The sequence below is a fragment of the Micropterus salmoides genome, unplaced genomic scaffold, assembly GCF_014851395.1.
Source record: "Micropterus salmoides isolate LMB-PRFRI ecotype aquatic unplaced genomic scaffold, ASM1485139v1 Ms_hic_scaffold_10, whole genome shotgun sequence".
In the NCBI taxonomy this organism is placed as follows: Eukaryota; Metazoa; Chordata; class Actinopteri; order Centrarchiformes; family Centrarchidae; genus Micropterus; species Micropterus salmoides.
In genome coordinates this window covers 3,138,131-3,157,264 of record NW_024040041.1, presented here as the reverse complement: position 1 = coordinate 3,157,264, position 19,134 = coordinate 3,138,131, and the positions used below count along the sequence as shown (strand labels likewise).

Here is a 19,134-nt window from a genome sequence, read left to right as displayed (position 1 = left end):
GAGGGAGAAAAAAATCCTAAATCAGGACTTTTCCGCTTATGTTGTGATGCGCTTTAGTTTGAATTTCCTGCTTAGCATTTTTTGTAAACAATGTGAATACGTGGTCAAAGTTAAATTGTGGGATTTGTGTTTCACACGGTCTATACAGGCCTGTGAAACATGCATAGCATTGTTGTGGCGATGTTCCAGAGAGAGGCCTGATCCAAATATGAATTCACAGTCTCATAAACACTTTTTAATCTGCATGGGGAGTCTGAATCCTCCCGCTCCGTTTGTCCAGTTTGCGGGTATCAACTTTCAGCCTTTGCTATGAACTAAATGCGGATTTGTTTGCACAATTTACGAGCATATTTTGACGGATGAGACGATCAGAAACCAATTACTGCCACGAATCCAAAGTTGCAGGTTTACATATTGATGTGTTTAAAGATATAAGACCTACTGGAGACTACGTCGGGATTAAAAGAATTTATTAAGTGTTGCACTATACGTTGATTACTGGTTTACAGGCATTATAAACAATATGGACAGCATAATAGTTTGTTTTCGACTATAGGCAGGGCACGGACAACACTGACAAACAGTAAAACACAGACAGTAGACAGTCAGTTACATCAAAGCAGGCAGGAAGGTGCTGTATTTACAGGACGCCTCTAAGAAGAAGGTTGATCAGGGGGCTTTGGTTTTTGTCTTTAACCTTATTTTGCCCTTTATGTTCTTTTTTATTGGTCTTTTTTCTTCCATTCGTTGACGCGCGGGTCCGCACAGTCCCAGTTCGTCAGGAGTACCACGTAGTCGTTTCTTCATTTTCCACATTTTCTTTTGTAGTTTCTCTGAGTTCACTCTTAATGTAAAACACGCAAATACACCACGTCCCTTCATTCAATCGTCCAAAGCGCAGGAACCTGCATGCTATGGCGCGCTGGTCTTCACTTTGGCCACGAACTTCTTCTCCTTCACCCTCCTGTTCTGGAACCAGATGGTGATCTGCCGCTCCGACAGGTTGGTCGCGGCGGAGATCTTCCTCCTCTTGTCCTTGGTGATGAATTTGTTGGCTGCGTACTCTTTCTCCAGTTCTTTGAGCTGGAGCTTGGTGTACGGTATCCGCTTCTTCCTGCCGCGGCGGAAAGGCGAGCCGTCGTGCTGGTGCGCCACCACATCTGTTAAAAAGCGGGCAAAGAGAAGACAGGCGGTCTGAGGGCGAGGCAGCACATACCGGGACACACTTTCACTCGCTTCGGTTTTTAGCAAAGTGTGATAGCCTTCAGACAAAAGTGTGCTGTGTTGCATTTAGAGTCTGCCGCTTAAATGAGGAGAACAGCGACTTTATACTTGAAGCTGATTGGACATCCATCCTGCGACACAGACAGACATCATGGTGGATGTCTGCCGTGTGCAAGCAGCGCGACATTGCGGCTGTAAATTCAAGCTGTCCTGCACCTTCTGTCCTCAAATATGTACATATTTGTGTGTGCACATGATTAAAATTTGCATTAAAATTTGCATTCTGGAAACCTATTTTGATTGTTCTATCTGAAGTGACTTTATATTGCGTCATTTCAGTCTCTGTGTGTTTGAAGAGAGCGGCCATGAACAAAATGAACACCAATCACAAATTAAAACACAGTTCAGTGGGATCAGTGATAGTTCAGCAATGTTAACAATACTAGGAGCATCTGTCACTTGATAATTACCTAATTAGCTAATCAGGTTGACAGATGAGTTACTTGGTACCAGGCAACACATGGCCTTTTGATTAATAAATGGCCTTGTCTCAACGAGCATGATGAGGCAGAACAACTGAATAATAATAATATCCTCTGCAGTAACAGATCAGAATGCTCTAAGTTGCTGCCATTGTGATAAACTAGTGGTCTGGTCCAAACAGCTTGTTTTACTTTGTGCACCAGTTGCACGAACGCCCTCAGACCGGATGGATATTGTTTGAGTTGAAATTAACATCAGCCACAAGTCTCTGCATAAAGCGCACAGTTTATATATGTATAGCAGAGAGAACTCGTCTTAGTGTTCTATGTAGCTATATTCCAAATTTATAAAGACTGCATTTACCTAGAGGAGCATTTTAAACAAGTCATCAAATTGGTAACTTTACCAATCCACATTACTACATGGTGTCTAGCAGTAAGCATATGCATCATACTAAGCTACACAAACTTCTTTTAAATACTCCAACGGTACAAAGATCCTGTTACAGAAGGATAAAAAAGGTGTATTACCAGCCAGAGCGGACTTCCAGAGGTGTCCGGCCTGTCCCTGGTCCTTGGAGCAGTACATCTGTCCCCCCCAGCCGTTGGTAAGAGCCCAGGGCTGGTAGCTGTCCATGGGGAGCAGGGTGTCATGGCGCGGCTCCCCGGTCCCCAGCGTTTGGACCACCGAGACGTCCAGGTAGCTGGCCATGGACTGGTATGGGCTCGGGTAGCCATGGTAAAAGGCGAACTCTTTGGCGCGGTGGTTCGAGTATTCATCAGAGTTCACTGTCGTGTCCATATAGGACTGCGAGGTCAGCGCGGCTCCCGCCGCCTGGGTGCACGACTTCAGAGAACCCCGCCCCATCCTGCACGGGTAGTAGCCGTTACCAAAGTAGCTGTAAGGCAAGGCTGTAGCGGCAGAGGAGCTCTGGTGCGGCACGGCGGCCGCCGTACACGATCCAGCCGCGCACTGCTTCCCCGAAGACGCGCCTGTCTCGCTAGAGCCTGAAGCGGACACGTCAACTGTGGAGTAGCCAGCCGAAGAGTGCACCAGTCCGGATGGGTGGCCCAGAGCAGCCGCGGCCGCCGAATGCGCCATAATGTTGCGGCACTGGCTAGCGGCGAAGTTGCCGCTGCCCACCAACCCCTCCATGTTCTTGTTCAGGTCGTCCAGATTGTTGTCATACACAAACATTACCGTTTCCGCTGGCCAGCGAGGGTTTAGGACCAGGGAGGCTGTCATAGGCGCTCCTTTTCCCGGTCTGGCCTCCTTTCGTCGCCGTTTCCTCTCTGACTCTGTCCGGTTCTGTGCGCTACGCTGCTACATTGGCTGAATGAGGTGAACTGGTGCGCATTTATTCTTCTCTGACCACTGACTCTCCTGCTCACACACAGCTAAACTAATTCACTTGTACCTCACGCGCACTGTCATAGCACGCGTGCGCTGCTTTGTTGCACCGTTTAGTGACGGCGCTCGCTCAGATGCAAAGACTCCCGGTAACCGGCCGGACATCCAGATACATCCCAGCCACAACCTTGACGCAACAAGCCCCCGGGATCAGAAGAGGAGGGAGGGCGCGTGTCCATTGGATGAGACCGGGTGATCACGTGATGGGACAAGAGGAAAAAAAAGGAGAAGAACGGACTTGTTGGGGATTGTCAGTCAAAGAAAAAAATATTTTTATGAGGCTCGAGCTGTGGCACTGGAGGAGCATGAGCTTGGTGAAGTGGTTCAGCTCCCCGAATATGCCGCATTATGTTATAACATAAGTCTCTGATCTTCTGCGGTTGCCAGGAAGAGTGACGTGATTATTGTGAGTTTAGAAACCAAAAAATAAGCCACTTTAACAGACGTGTTTTGTGGTGTGCGTAAATAGGCAGGGAGTGCGCGCGCTTATGCAAATGTTATTGCCAATACCTGAACCACTTACCAGTTTATATGATTCATGTTAGATAGGCCTACATATTGTGAACACACCTGCAGTGGACACAGGGGTAGCCTATGTATACTATGAAGTATATTAAAAGTATTTTGACATTGAAAACAACTTACAATGAAATATAATTAATCGTTTAAAAAATGATATGTTTTATGATATTCTTAATAATAGGCCTACCTATTATTACTTGAACTCCGGTGTAAAAATGCTCATTATTAGACAGCGTTATGGACACGTTTAAAGACTTATAAGCGGTGCTGCCAAATGCATGAAAAAAAAAAGTTTAACGTTTTCATAAAAGTTTTTAAAAATTCATAACACACCAGGAGGATCGCCATCGTTTCAAGAGAAACATTTGATTATCAAAAGATTTGTACCCGCATGGACATTTCTCAGAATTAATATATGTGTGCTTTCATCTGTAGGCTATAGCTCACCATCTGACTGGAGGAGGCGTAAAGTGGGATTTATGGAAGGGATTTGGACGTTTTAAGATTTGAAAAATATGGCTTTGGTTCAAAGCGGTCCAGAAAGGTTTTCACGCCAATTCTGAGCCGCCTTATTTGCGTTCTAATTTCCTTAGCTGCTTATGATTTTGGATTTATGTGAGAGAGGATCTCAGACTTCGCTTGATGCTTTTTGAAATAAATTCTTCTGACTCTTTTTTTCTCCACAAAGAACTTTAAGTTATTTAAGGATGAACCTCTTCGTGCACACTCTGCATGCAGCATGCTCTCAATGGAGCGTTTGTGATGTTTATATGACGTCATGTGTTTGAATATTACTTCAAATGAAAGCACACAGCCCGAGCATTGTTTTATGCAGATTTTATTTTTTACATTATTTTACACAAATTGGTATGTGTGGAAAGCATGAGATCATGCATAATTTCTGTGGTTGGACAAGCTTATAAGTCTGAAACGCACAGTAGGTGCAGCAGAGGTAAACGCTGAGCCCTTCCCGCTAATGGCCGTTAAAAGTGGGATGGAATTTCATTTCATTTTATCTTGATTGACTGTATTTTATTTTTGGTTTGTTCTTCAGGGAATCCGCACTGGTAAGCTACTGATGTGCTTGTTTTCTCCAAGTCCATGTAGCTGTGGACCACAGACCTGATTCTGTGAAATAGCCTACACTGTATTTTTTGCATTAGATCTCATTTTTAAAAGCAGTCACTTTTGCCTCTGCGCACTGTACAGCAGCAGTAGACGTCAGAAACAGGTGCGAAGCTGCTCCAGGTGATGGAGGCGGAAGCAGCGGGGAGCAGTCCTCTGGAGCGTGCAGTACAGATAAATAAATCGCCTTAACTACTTGTTTGAGCTTTAGTGGTGACTGAATTAATAATACAGAATGTTCAAGAAAAACGCATTGAATTTAAAGGTTTCAGGCATCACAGTCTGCATGGGCTATTGATTTACAGGAAAGAAAGAAATGAAGGAGTATCGAGCCGTTTGATCAAGTTTTTCGTCTTTTTATATGAAGTTTAATCTTTTTTTGAGTCGAAGGTTTGGCACTGAAATATAAATGTAGTCTTTCAATTTTAATCATATAAAATGAAGACATGAAAAGGATGGACTTTGCCAACCTCATTTGCTGATGAGATACGATTGAAAGCTGCAGAAAGAGCCACAGTAACAGCCCAGCTTGTTGTTTTTGTTTGGTTTAATTTTTTGTCAAACTGCTACTCTCAAAGTCAGTAATTCAGTTTCAAGATTCAAAATTAAATTAGTGAGTAATAAACTGTTTTGACGTTTTGGGGGGTGCTTCATAGATTGACGGCGTCATTAATAACGGCTACTATATAAGAATAATACCCGCTCTCATCAGCGTTAATACAATGTACTGTGAAGAGTTTCAGATGGCTATGTTACAGGAGAGTTATATCCCTCCATCCCATGATATAATAACCTCTGAACATTAGTTCACTGATAACCAAACTGACACCAAATGGGTTAAAAAGCTTTGCTTTTAATTGTCTCTAAAGTTTTCAGACAATGTGGGCCTGCAAGCATCTGCGCGCACGCACACACACACAAACGCACAAACCACCCAGACAGTCAGTCTCTCTCCCATAGTGTGGTCTGCTGGGGGGCAGGGGGGGTCAAGGTCAAGTTTAACAGGGAAAAGGAGAGGGGGAGGGAAGGAGGTGTGGGTGCAGACAGACAGACAGAGAGATGTAATGAGCTCAAGTTCAAGGCCACCGCACACCTTGAGGAGTCTCCTTTTTGTGTGTGTGTGTGTGTGTGTGTGTGTGTGTGTGTGTGTGTGTGTGTGTGTGTGTGTGTGTGTGTGTGTGTGTGTGTGTGTGTGTGTGTGCTACCGTGCAGATGACATGGAAGACGCCACGCTGTCCCAGTGATTGAACAGCCCAGCGGACAACCAGTCCAACCGGTATAAAGACAAACACTCCATAACTCATTAACTAAAAGAAATCGGCCTCAACATAAGACGAAGAGAAAACTAAATCACAATCCAAAAGGTCTTTATTTCCGTTCAAAACAAGATGACCCGCGAGTAGGTTATGTTTTTCTTCACAAATGATCTACATGAAAGAGCAGCATTTGAGGGGGGTTTCTTGTTGTTGTTATTTTTAAATTATTTTTTTCTTTTCTTTGCACCTGCAGCACCATGTAGCCTATTGTAGCCTAATAACTCGCAGCCTCTTCGTCATGACTAAAATATCTACTGCTGATCAGAACCGGCAAACACAATGCGCTCTTGTAGCCATTTGCACATATTTTAGCTTTCTGATAGAAGTTACGTATTTAGATTTTTTTTTCTTAACTTACTCGCACATTCAGGTCACTTCACTTCAATTCTAAATACCTTATTCGTTCCCGCAATGGAAAATTTTAGGCAAGCTTGCATACACGAATATATGCAATTAATTCACGCACATAAAGACAAATATGATATATATAAGACACGAAGACAGTTGAAATACGCAAGGCTTAATGGCAGTGGCAATGAAAATACATTCCCAATACAGCCTTATAGAATCCTAGAATGTACCCAAATGCTTGAATGGATACTTGCATAGACCTAGTGCTCGAGCCTCTGAAGTGACTGTTGAAGTGCTCCTGATCCCAATCTCATGTCAGTTGATGCTCTGCATTTGAAGTCTGATCTGATTGTATATAAATTAGTTAAGCAAATCAAATATACAATATCTGACTCAACAAAAGCTATTTTACTTTACGCTGCAGCATGTTGCATCATCATGGAAATGAGTGTTTGTGTGGATTTGCTATGTCAGGAAGCCTCGGGGATCATTTAGACAGCATCTTTTCATCGGCAGCATTAACAGAACACTGTGGTTAAGCAGCAGTTATATGGTTAACCTTCAAAATGAGGCTGAAAAAGGCGCAAAGCAATGCGCGCGGCACGCGGGTGCTGTACCTGGGTACTGGACGAGAAGAGATTCAATAAATGACGAGACTCATTTTACCGATTTTATTTTTCAAAAGCAACACATAGACTTGATGAATATAAACCAGGAAAATAAGCATTCAATAATTAATGAAATCATGCATTGTTGGGCTAACAATCAACAGTTTGGGGAGTCAGGTGAGTGGTGAATTTCAGGAAATGAGTTTCCAAAGTGCTGAACGCTTAAAATGTTTTCCTGTGCTTTAAAACAAAGTCAAAATATGATGTGAAGCATGCCGTTTTTCTGCACCTGATATACAATAGCAAAGGCCTCGTTTTGAGGAGGAGTATCTTGCTTTAGTTCTATTTTTCCTTTGGTATTTAAGTAATTCTTTTCTGTCCGTCCATCAATTTACCCATCCATAAAATTCCAGTCATTAGCGCTATCTCCCCTTGCTTTCTTTTGGGCCACAGTGCATCTCCAGGATCAGCTGAGGGTGAATGCCTTGCTCAGGAGTATCCTCAGTTTAAGGATGGAGGGACAGTGATTTCGTCACTTATTTTCAATATCATATCTTAGGTCAGTCACTTAATTAGGAGTTTATTGTCCACATTGTTGAATCTGACTTATAGGCTTCACCACAATGGGTTGAAAACCGCAGAAGACAATTGACAACAGACTGTTAATGCAGACAAGCAGCAGGACAACAATATCAACAAACAATTTGATTAAAAAAAAACATGAATGCAGTAACAATACAAGCGGAAGGGCTATGTTATGTGGAAAGGATCACTTGTTTTGCTCTTTATAACAATATTAATCCATATTTCTCATTTGGTTGCATCTGGGGCTTTTTCTAAAATTAGCAATTTTCCCTATAGGTCAGATTTCCAAACCACTTGTTCAAAAATAAAATATTACCACCAGGCTATACACTATTTCCAGGGTTTACTTAAGTCCAAAATAATTTTACTTCATAAGTAGATACAATCTCTGTGAGGCTTTCTTAAAAATATAGGCAGTGTTTTCTGCAACATTAAGGTGGCCATTAATCACAGTTCAAGATCTCTCTAACTTCTGTCAAAGCTTGTGGTGTCTTGTGTGCTGCCGGAGATATTTTAAATCAAATACGGCAGTGAAAACAAGAACAAACACTAAACATATTGCCACAGATGAAATGCCGGGTTAGCAGCAGAGCAGTGATCCTCATTGCTCCAGAACCAGCTGATGTGATGTGCAGTATGCTAAATAGGTTACCTCTCCATTCTGACTTCAACCTATTCTGCAGCTGCATTGCATCCTGCTCTATTTTTATTCATAACTTAGGTCTTGAAATTAGCCTCTGTGCCTATTTGACAGATTTCTCTCTGTATGGCTGTTGAACATCAGTGCTTAATGTCAGTTCTGGTAAGAAGTCTCGCTCTTCAATTCTGAGCGACTGAACCTGAAAGGTCAACAAGTGAACATCCCCTGGAGCTGCTGGAAGATATCTGGTTATCTATAAACACTAATGAAGTACAACATGTGACCAATAGTTCTTTACTAATAGTGTTGAATATGTCAGACAAGATTTTTGTTTTAAGATCTCTTCAAAAGAACACAAGAGAGCATCTTGTTTCCTCAGTGGGATCATTTCCTGTGCAAACTGAATTTGTAGACTGTACATGAGGAGGGAATGGACAGATTTAAACCAGTGGCATATTAGTGACAGTGAAAAAAAGGCAAAGGGCCACGGCGGTGTCTATTTCAGTCCATTTTTCTTGCCAGAGCCTGCGCAAGGGGAAAATATACTTCCTTTCATAAAAAGCAATGCCAGTTATGAAAAATGGTGGGTCCTTTTTTAGGAAAATAAATTGACCAAAACTTTACTCTCACTTTAACAAAATGCACTAAACCAAATAGAGGACCTGTGTTAATAGCATTTGTTGTCACTTTACTAAACACAGGTTCTCTTTTCTTGCAATCTCAAGGACCTTCTCAGCTTGTCAATGATAATAACTGAATACATAATTATATATCACAGTCTATATGTTTTAACATCTGTGTGGTTTCACTTCACTGTTCTTCACAGTCCTGATTTTCCAGGACATTTCCACTATTATATTAAAACCTTGCTGAGCTTTGAGAGAACATATGGATAAAAAGGCCAACATGCAAACCTGTGTGTTGTGCCTGCAGCCATTGTGCAGCACGGTTGTCACTCCGCCTCCATGCAGCACACAGCAGCCTGCCTGCTTCTCATTCAGCTCCATACTTAATTATTACTGCAGCTCATTAAACCGCCTGCAGCCGTACCTGACGCCTGTGTGGAAACAGGTCGTGAAACTGATGAAATTGAAGCTCGGTGCAGTCGGCGGCCTGTTGTTTACACTGGTCTCCTGGATGTTCGTCAGTGGCGACAACAGGCAAATTATTCTGTGGGTTAATTACGAGCCTGCTGCCTCCATACTGGCATCCATACTGCATTATGTGTCTCACAGAAGGAAAATATCTTGGGTTTCTCATTGAAGACCTGTTAATCTTCATCTAGCTACTGACATTGGTCAATTCAAAATGATTCATGTTTTGATTTAGGTTCCATCCACATGATTATTCACCTTAACAGGACTAATCAGCCTTTAGGTTTTCAGTCGCTATTTGCAAGTGGTGCTTATTATTAAAAATGACACTGAATCCAGTAAACCTGGTGCTTTAAGGCTGCTGTCCACTTTTCCTGGCTGGTAACTAAGCCGCTAAACAACACAAAACTGGTTCAGTCCAATGCTGGACACACAGTGGTTCAGTGGAGGTTAAACTGAGACCACTTCACACACTTTTAGAGTGACTGTCCTATTGGTTTACCAAATTCTGTTGTATGAATGAATAATTATTGGAATATTGTAATAATGAAATAATAAAATGTGTTACATAAGTTATTTGATTTATTTATGAAGTTTTGTTTGATATAATGTAACTGTTATATAAATGTCTTTTCCACATTTTTTGCCATATCATGAAACAGTTCATTCAACCATGCCACCCAGCCCTTAACTCAAATATAGTCAGTCATTTTCATATATGGTTATAATACAGGCTTTTACCCAGCATTCATTGTGTTGTGTCCTTGAACTTGACCTTGTTGAGCATTTAACAAGAGGAGAGCCAGAGCCTTGGCTGTGTGCGTGCTTGTGTGCTTGTGTGCTGCGTGCGTGCGTGCGTGCGTGCGTGCGTGCGTGCGTGCATGCATGCGTGTAGGGAAAAAACTTAAAAACAAGAGTAAAATCAAGAGCTACTAATGGTACTAATAGAACTGCTTGTTCTAACTTGTCTGTAGCTTAACCATTCATGAGTTTACTGGTCAGTTGGAAATGTTTTTTTTCTTAATAAATCATAATATAAAAAATAAATAAAATCTGTACAGAAAACATCATCATGAAATAAACTCAAACTTTTTCTGTTGTATGTTGACAAAAAGCCTTAATTATGAAATAAACAATTATTCTTCATCATAATTTCTTTGACAAAACAGAATAAGGAATTAATCTGATGAAATCGTGTGTGTAGTAGGATACAAACAGATGGTGTTTTCTGCAACAATTCCTCTACAGTGAGTCTGCTGGGCTATCACTGACGAATCTTCATGTTTGTCATGCTGTGAAAGATAAAAGTGGTGATTATTACTTTAGTAAAAAAGAGAGCTGAGCTATAGTGATCCAACAACAACAGTGTGGAGAACTACAGTAATAGTCTATTAGAATTCAATAATCATTCAAGTAATGTTTTATGCTAAAACATCAAATATTTTTGTCTTTGACCTTTACAATAAGAAACTGAACATCTTTGGGTTTGGTTGACAAAACAAGACATGTGAAGACTTTGCTGACATTTACAGACACATTTTTGTAGACAAAGTGCATGTCTGTCCGTCCTGCAGGAGGGATCTGGTGTCCTTCTATTTTCTTCCCGTTAAATAGGTTTTTGACGGACTCTTATCTGAGGGTCTAAGGATAGATTGGATGTTGTATGGACTGTAAAGCCCTTTGAGGCAAATTTGGAACTTTGGGCAATATAAATAAAATTCACATCTGACATAATTATGAGCAGACGTTTTGGATATGTGTAGGACAATGAATGGATGGATGGGATTGTAGATGTTATTATAGAGACGATGATTTGGTGCTATTTTAATAAAACATAATTGAATAGAATTGAATATACAGTAGATTAGAGATACTGTGAAACTCAGGTAGCCTAAAGGAAATTCCCTATAACACTGCAACTAACAGAACAGAGGAAACAGATTCCAAGAATTACAGAATAAATACTCAAACAAGAAAACAATTAACTACCACTGTTGGCTCCTTGGAAATAATTTATTACAGGGCGAAACATTTTCATTCTGAAAGAAATTGTTATTATCAGTAGCATTAATATTAGTAGTAGGAGTTGTAGTAATTGTAATAGACTACGCTCACTGTCAGGTGAGGTAGTGAATGCATGAAAATGTAGCCTGACTGTCATCCTGACTTTATGGATGGTTCCAGGCTCCACTTCCAGACTGAAGCTAGCCTTTATATTTATTTATTTAATTTAGAAATCAGTGTCTCTGTGTTATTTCAGCTCTGTAATGTATGTAATATAAATAAGCAAACACACCACATATCATGTTAGTAGAAATTCATAGTCATAGCATTATTGTTGTTTCTTGTAAGAGACAGCAGACTTTTACTTTTTGTTTTTAAATGTATTTATTTATTTTAATGTTACTAAAAGTTTGCAGTATCAAGTGGGCTTTTCTAATCCAGATGAGACTAAATAAGAAGCTGTCAAAGGTGTGTACATTTTCTCCCCATGGTTCAACATTTGTTCTCATTTTTGGGGAGCCCAGCCACATTATTCAAAACAGCTTCATTTATCCCCAAAAAATGTACAAAATTCAGAATTCAGATTTAAAAATTATTCCTTTTGTTAAATTATAATGTTTATGATACAAAAGTGATTATATTACATTTCAGATTAAACAAAAGCATTTTCAAGCAGTATTATCCAATGCAGCAGTATTAGTTAATTATGAAAAAACAAAACATGTCCATCATGTAACAATAGTGCTACAAGCATATAATCACATCCATCTATATTAAAACCAGTTGTGATGATCAAGACATAACTTAACTTGTCAAGGATATACCTTACAGTTAAAATTGTAGACTATTTGTAGTTATTTAAGATCACAGATGTTAAATATTTTGACCCTTTCTTCCCCCACATAAGTTTCAGGTATTCTGTAGCAAAGAATTGTATCCTTCTGCTACAGAATAACTAAACTAACTTTCTTCCTTCCTCTCAGGTTAGTCTGCAGCATTAAGCTTCCACTTGTTCCATTAATATAAGAGGATCCAGTATAATGACGAAACTAGCAGTATAATTCACAAGTGACAGTTTTTTCTGTTAACAGACAATTTGTCCATGACGCCTATGATGGCAGGTCTCTCTGTGTGATGTTCTGTTCCCTCAGTGGCCAATAGGAGGGAGCCTTGTACCTCAATCTGTAGTTCAGGTGATCATCCTGGCTCACATACAAAGACACCATGATGTGTACACATCCTGTATATGAGAAAGATTAAATAAGATGTTCCTTAATTGATCCCCGTAGGGTAAATGGCACAGCAGCACAAGGGAATGCAGGGAAAAGAGTAAAATCATAGAACAAAATATAGTAAAAATGGAATCAGTAAACAAATGGCAGTGATTGCATTTCTGCTTCTATTATGCCGTTTGATGTATATTTCATCTTCCTCTGAATACCTGTTGAAACGTAGAAGATTGACCCTAAACATTAACAGTGAAATGTTAGTTTGTGATGTCAGTAACACACACAAAAGTTTTATGTGTAGAAACTGACTGACTGGTCAGTAAGATCTGAGGTACTGTCCTGCAATAACAACACTGTAACTGAGTGATGTCATTTAACTTGAAGCAAAAGGTTCTTCACTGGTGAGCTGTCTTCCCTTGTTTTCCAGGAAGCTTCAGACTTACTCCATGAAACAGATCACAGCTGTACTTGGTTGTAATAATAATCAGGTCAAATCAAGTTTATTTACATAGCCTAAACTCACAACTCACAAATTTGTCTCAATGGGCTTTACAATCTGTACAGAAAACAACATTCTCTATTCTTAGACCTGCAGCTCAGACAAAGAAAAACTAAAAAAATATAATAATAATAGTAAACAGAGGATACTAGGATGGACAGACATGCAATAAAGGTAATGTGATAAGAGTGAGCTATAACAGTAAATTACAATATGGAGAAACATAACGACAATATTAGCTGGAAAGGCCTTAGACATATATATAACATAATATATCTGAGGATTTACTTTGTTTCTTATATGTTTTGTGAATGTTTGGACTAATGTGTAAGGGTATTGTCATGTACGACATAAGAATTACATCTAAGCACTTTCATTTAATGGAATATGCAAATGTAAATCCAGTCAAGTATACTATTGATGGGGCAGTGATATAATAAGCCTGTTAACTCATGCACCCACACAGTTGGCTGTCAACTGGGGCAGACTGCGGCAAGAAAAACAGCTCGGGAATCTGTCCCTGATCAGCCCGCTCTCCGGACAAAGCATTTGTCAGGAGCTTTGGGTCTTTAGAGACCTTTATCTCTGCATTATTGAGAATTTAATGCAAGTACAGTACATCTTGAAATGAGCCATTAAATTACATAAAATACACCTAGAAACACCTATCTAGCTCTCCTCAAGTAAAGTAATCGCCTCAACTGAGCCCCTGAGTACAAAAAAAATGATTGCGTACATATAAGCCCAGTGGCTGCACAGACCATGCATCAGTGATTTAAATGTTAATAGATTACTGAAGCAATAAGATTTGCAGATTAGCTGGAGTCAGGCTAGACACAGAATAAAACAGTACTGCCTATACCCAAAATAAACTACTAGAGGGCAACAAAAAAAACACTCTACAGGCCATTTCAATAAAAAATTGTATCTGAAAGGACATGAACAACATAGATTTACAAACTCTCAAGCTTTTGACTTGTACACTTCTTTGTTTATCGCTGCAGAAACTCACTGACTCACTCCTCAACCGAGATAAGAAATTAGTATTATGATTAGGATATTATGTGAGTACACCACTAAGTCATGTTACTTTCAGTAAAATATTAAAATGTTAGTATTTAATTCTAGTACATGATGTTAGGATGTTATTACACCTTTATTAGTATACAAGTCCAAGTAGTACTAGTCAGGGGCCGATTTTACCACTAGGCTAGTCACCAGTTTTTGTTTCGTTAACTCAGAAATAGATCTGACTTGTGGTTACCAGTATCTAAGCTAATCAAATAAAAAAACAGTAAGCCATCATATTAATGTCTCATTGATATGTGTAACTCTCAGCTACCACATTTGCGACTGATATTAAATTAGCTAAAAAGCAAGCTAGCCAAATAAGCCATATCATCATCAATCTTACCATATCACCGGTGATTTGCCTGGGCTCTGGGGGCCGTGCTGGCTTTGACTCTGTTTCGTTAATGCCCTCATCTCTGATGTCCGTCTCATGTTCACCCGTGTCAGCGCCAGTACTGTAGCCACCAGCATCCTCACTGCTGTCTCCACTGGTGGCGGTAGAAGTAGCAGCGGCAACAAAAGAAAAGCCTGTGGCCTAATGTTGAGGCACTCACCTGCCTCAAGCGACTTCTTCCTTTCTCTCTTAACTTTTCAGCACCATCTTTGCATTGTGTCTCCTGTTTTTTTATCCATGATTTTTGAAGCACAAATAACCGGGCTAGGGGTTAGGTTGGCATTTCAACCATTTCATTATGTTCTGATGTGGACTGTGTGATTGACTGACAGACCCAATCATTTTAAAACATCCCCACCCCCGTCTGGGCCAGTAACCACACACTGTGGGCACACACCAAGGCACATACCAATCGATTTTCAACTGCAGTTTCTCTATTTTAATCCTGAAGGCCAGTCCGCCATTGGCTGTTTTTCCAGTGGTGGTGCCAGAGATATTTTTCTGCCAGTGCTATTGGGTAGCTTGACCCACATTGAGTGTGCTGTGAAATTTAGGCAACATTTTAGGTGTCACCACTGTTCTCTACTATGACAACACCGACACACACATATGCACCAGCGCACACATAACCTACGAGATCGCATCGGTGACAGTAAACAATCACTTGCTATTAGTGAGGCATGCACAATAAACATATTGGCAATCTACAGCTTGTCAATGAAACCACACAAACCTAGGCTACTTGATTAATGCAAACAAATTTGTCTCAAATGCAGAAACATTGAACTTATAACAGGCAACACTGCCACAGAATAGGTAAATCACCCATTTACCATAAAATGTCTACATAAAAACACAACGTGCCTGTTGTTGTGGTTAACAGCAAAGGTATTAATAATTTTATCGCTGTCCAGGGCCGTTGTTCTCTGAGAGTTTATCGCCAGTGGTGCCAGGTTGCTGGTTCGAAAGTCCCCACTGCTATTTAAAACAACGCACACAAGAAAAACTTTTGCTCACAACTCACTGATGTGACGGGAAGCGTGATGGGCTAGTGTTGTAGTCAAGACCGCCCAAACCGAGACCAAGTCAAGACCAAGACCAGAGATTATCAAGACTGAGACCAAGACCGAGGGAGGGAGAGACCTCCCTGGTTTTAAACCATTCTTTACGGTCAGAACAAACACTTGATGCCAAACAGTTGATCACTTCACAAATCTGAGGTAGAACATTCAAAACTATTACGATAAGATCTTTTTTAAAACAAAAATGCACAAGTTAAATTAAGTAAAATCTTTTTTCAGTCCCTTTTCCTCAACAAAATATCTAATACAAAGATTAAGTACTAATTCATACAAATGAATTAAATTATTTATTAAACATTTGTTTAGATCCATATTTGATCATTTATTTTCGATCTGTAACTTGTGTATTCAAACTCAAAATTAGCTCTCTTAAAGTAAATTGCCATGTGCTTATGGCCATACAGACCAACGTATTTACTTTGTAAATTTTTCATATACGTGAAGGTCTCCACTCTCTGCTGTCACATTTCTTGGCTAGCTCTCTCACCCAAATGAGGGAGCGGTACAACAGAGCGTAGCTTTAATGTTAGGAGCTGCATGCAGCATTCACACGTAAGCTTGCTAGCTCTGTGATGTCACAGAGGGTAGCCATGACTGCTGGCAGAGTTTTCTTGATACTTCTGTTTTTTCATGAAAATATTGTGGACCCCCGACCCCGAAAAAAAGGTCTAAACCATTTGCAGTGTGAAAAAAAACTCTGATGCTGCATCAACAACATGCACACAGTTCCTTAAAACACAGTTATGCCCATGTGCATGTCAGTGTATATATATTGCCTGTGGCACCTCCTTCTTGAACTTTTCTTGCCCTCCATTGTTACGTCCAGACATGACAGAGGTGCCATCGTAGCACTGGCCAACGCAACAATTAATATCATTATTCTACTGACTGAGCATCCCCTTGATGCTGGCAGGTAGTGAGTCTGAGTCTAGCCAATCTGCAGGGGTGAAATGCAAAAATTCATCTTGTATTTTGTCTGATTCTGGCTGCAAACAACGCACGATCACTGAAATTTGCTCCTTTTTGCAAACGTCTTTACTTTCATCCACTAAAATAGCAAAATGTTCTGAGCCTTTTACTAGTGTTGTAGTCAAGACCACCCAAACCGAGACCAAGTCAAGACCAAGACCAGAGTTTATCGAGACTAAGACAAGACCAAAACTTTTAGGGGCTGAGAGCAGTCGAGACCAAGACCGGGGGAGGGCGAGACGAGTCAAGACCAAGACCAGTTCCCTGCATTGCATGGCACACAATAAAATGTGGAACGAGATCATAGGTGCTTCTCAAATTGATCTGAAAGAGCCACATTCCCATAACACCCACATACAAACACTAAGAGCTGAAATCAACTTAGGGGTGACAGTCATTAATTAGGGTTATTGGTTGCATTTGAAGCAATGTTTTTCCTTCCAATCAAAATTAGGATGTTAACAAATCAGACAATGCAAAAGCAATTTCTTGATATTCCCAAAGTTATGGTCTTGACTGGTCTTGAAATGAAATCCTGAATCTTCAATGTCCGAGACAAGACCAAGACCATCAATATGTGGTCTTAAGACCAAGACCGGTCTCGAGTACTACAACACTACCTTTTACCTCATTGAATCGTTTCAGCCTTTACACTAAATGTCTCCTTCTGTATATCATGGGGAATGTATTTGGCATTTGATGGATCACTAGCTAACCTTTTTTCAACTTTTGCATCAAACATCCCATTAAGATGCAACTGCGCAGGAAAATGACCCCTATTGGATGAGTCCTCATCCTCACTGTGGCCTCGCTGTGCGATCCCCTGACAAGCACTGTACCTTAAGCCTTCCACTACAGCCTTCATGTACTTTCCAGAACCAACGCTGAATGTCCCTTGTCCAGCATGTTGGGTATTTTTGAACTGCTGCATCTTTACACACACTATATTCCAGCCATGCATACTGATCTATCCATCCTGGGGATTCGTGCTAATATCATCTAATGTTCCTGGGCTAGCATTAGCATCCTCAGCAGTGGCGGGTTGATCTCTATTCTTTATATTTTGTTGGTCACACGCCGCTGGCATATGGTCTTCAGATTCACCTTCACTCTCTGTACTATCGGACTCCATTCGTGGAAATTTAGGCCTATGTCGTAAAAAGTGACCCATTTTCTTACTCCAAAATTTAATCGCGCTCTAGCTCTGGCTCTCTCACAGGATGTGAAAATAAGGTCAAAGGTTCAATGCGTTCTGCTCTCATTGGTTGAAACTAACCACTTCTCTATTTTTAGCGTACATTAAAATAATTTGGTAGGTTTCTTAATTAATTTTAATGAATGTTTTATTTTCTTGAAGAATGACAGTATTCACACAAAAGTATTAAATGATAAATAAACCACTGATTTCTTGGGGGTGCTATGGCTATTCCAGGGGTAGCTATAGCACCCCCTAGCGCCCCCAAGCGCTGCCCGTGCGTCTTTCCTGCATGTGGCAGCTGTGTTGCTTTTAGCCTGGATTATGCATGTAGCTTCTTTGTATTTATCTGTAATAACTATAATAACTGTAATATTACAGTTTGCTCTTTGTTTGTAAAATATGCCAGTCTTCTGCCTATAGACTTCCATGTTTGCAATTAGTCATCTGCTGCAAACACCTGCCCTTTTAAGTACGTGCAAGATAACTTCGGTATGTTGAACTTAGTTAGTGTTGAACGTAGAATATACTCCAGGTCAAAGTAGAAAATAACCGAGACATCTGTATAAGAACACAAGGCAGAGTTGAAGAGAGCAAACTACAGCCGTGGTGGTGATGATAACAATTTTCTAACATGTTGTAAAATGCTGTTACGTGATAGTCTCACATTTTTGAGAGATAATAAGTTCTGTTCTCCCTGCTGTTGTTCATAGTAGCAGCTGCTTTTACCGACTCTTAACACAAAGCCCAGATATTTATTGAGCAAACAATACATCACATCTGGGCAGCACTATAATCTGCAGCAGAGTCAGCTGAAACAGATGAAAAATGAACAGCTGCACATCTTAACTGATGCATGCAATGAGAAGCACACAGTGTAAAGTGAGAAGGAGCTGCTCTGTTCACTTCAGTGAGAAGATTGTTCTTTCCAAGACAACTTGATGAAGGTCATTAGTATGGGGGTAAATCAATGTCATTATCATTGCAAATGCACAGACTATATGTTGAAAATATATTTCACAATTTGTAAACACAATCACAATCTAAAAATAGATACAAAATCCACAAACAAACTCTTCATAATCCACAAATATAAAACACGATCTACAAATAGACTAAAATTTATAAATAAATAAATAAACTTTTTTTTTACATCTCGGTTACCCCTTTAGAATCATTTTTCGACGTGTTTAGCTTAGTGGTCAAGTTAGCAGTAATAAATATGTAACATTTGTTAATAATAAATATGCAACATCTGATTAGACTTTCAAAATAAAACTAGTGGTTAATGTTGTGAAACAGAACTTTGTGAAATGTTGTGAAATGTGAAATG

The 19,134-nt window shown here is 40.1% G+C and overlaps 1 protein-coding gene across 1 annotated transcript; it reads right to left on the bottom strand.

Moving 5' to 3' along the window:
• Positions 1-453: 453 nt before the first annotated feature.
• Positions 454-3,454, bottom strand: hoxb13a (homeobox B13a). The gene is made up of 2 exons (XM_038739719.1): positions 2,238-3,454; positions 454-1,160 (listed from the first exon to the last, which is right to left on the bottom strand). Exons 1-2 carry the CDS (start codon positions 2,950-2,952, stop codon positions 913-915), a joined length of 963 nt encoding a protein of 320 aa, XP_038595647.1. The 5' UTR covers positions 2,953-3,454; the 3' UTR covers positions 454-912.
• Between the last annotated feature and the right edge of the window lie 15,680 nt (positions 3,455-19,134).

Coding starts and splice junctions, on each gene's coding strand:
- hoxb13a (XM_038739719.1), bottom strand. CDS start 2,952: ATGACAGCCTCCCTGGTCCTAAACCCTCGCTGGCCAGCGGAAACGGTA. Junction 1,161..2,237: donor CTGGAAGTCCGCTCTGGCTG/GTAATACACCTT, acceptor GCTTTTTAACAG/ATGTGGTGGCGCACCAGCAC.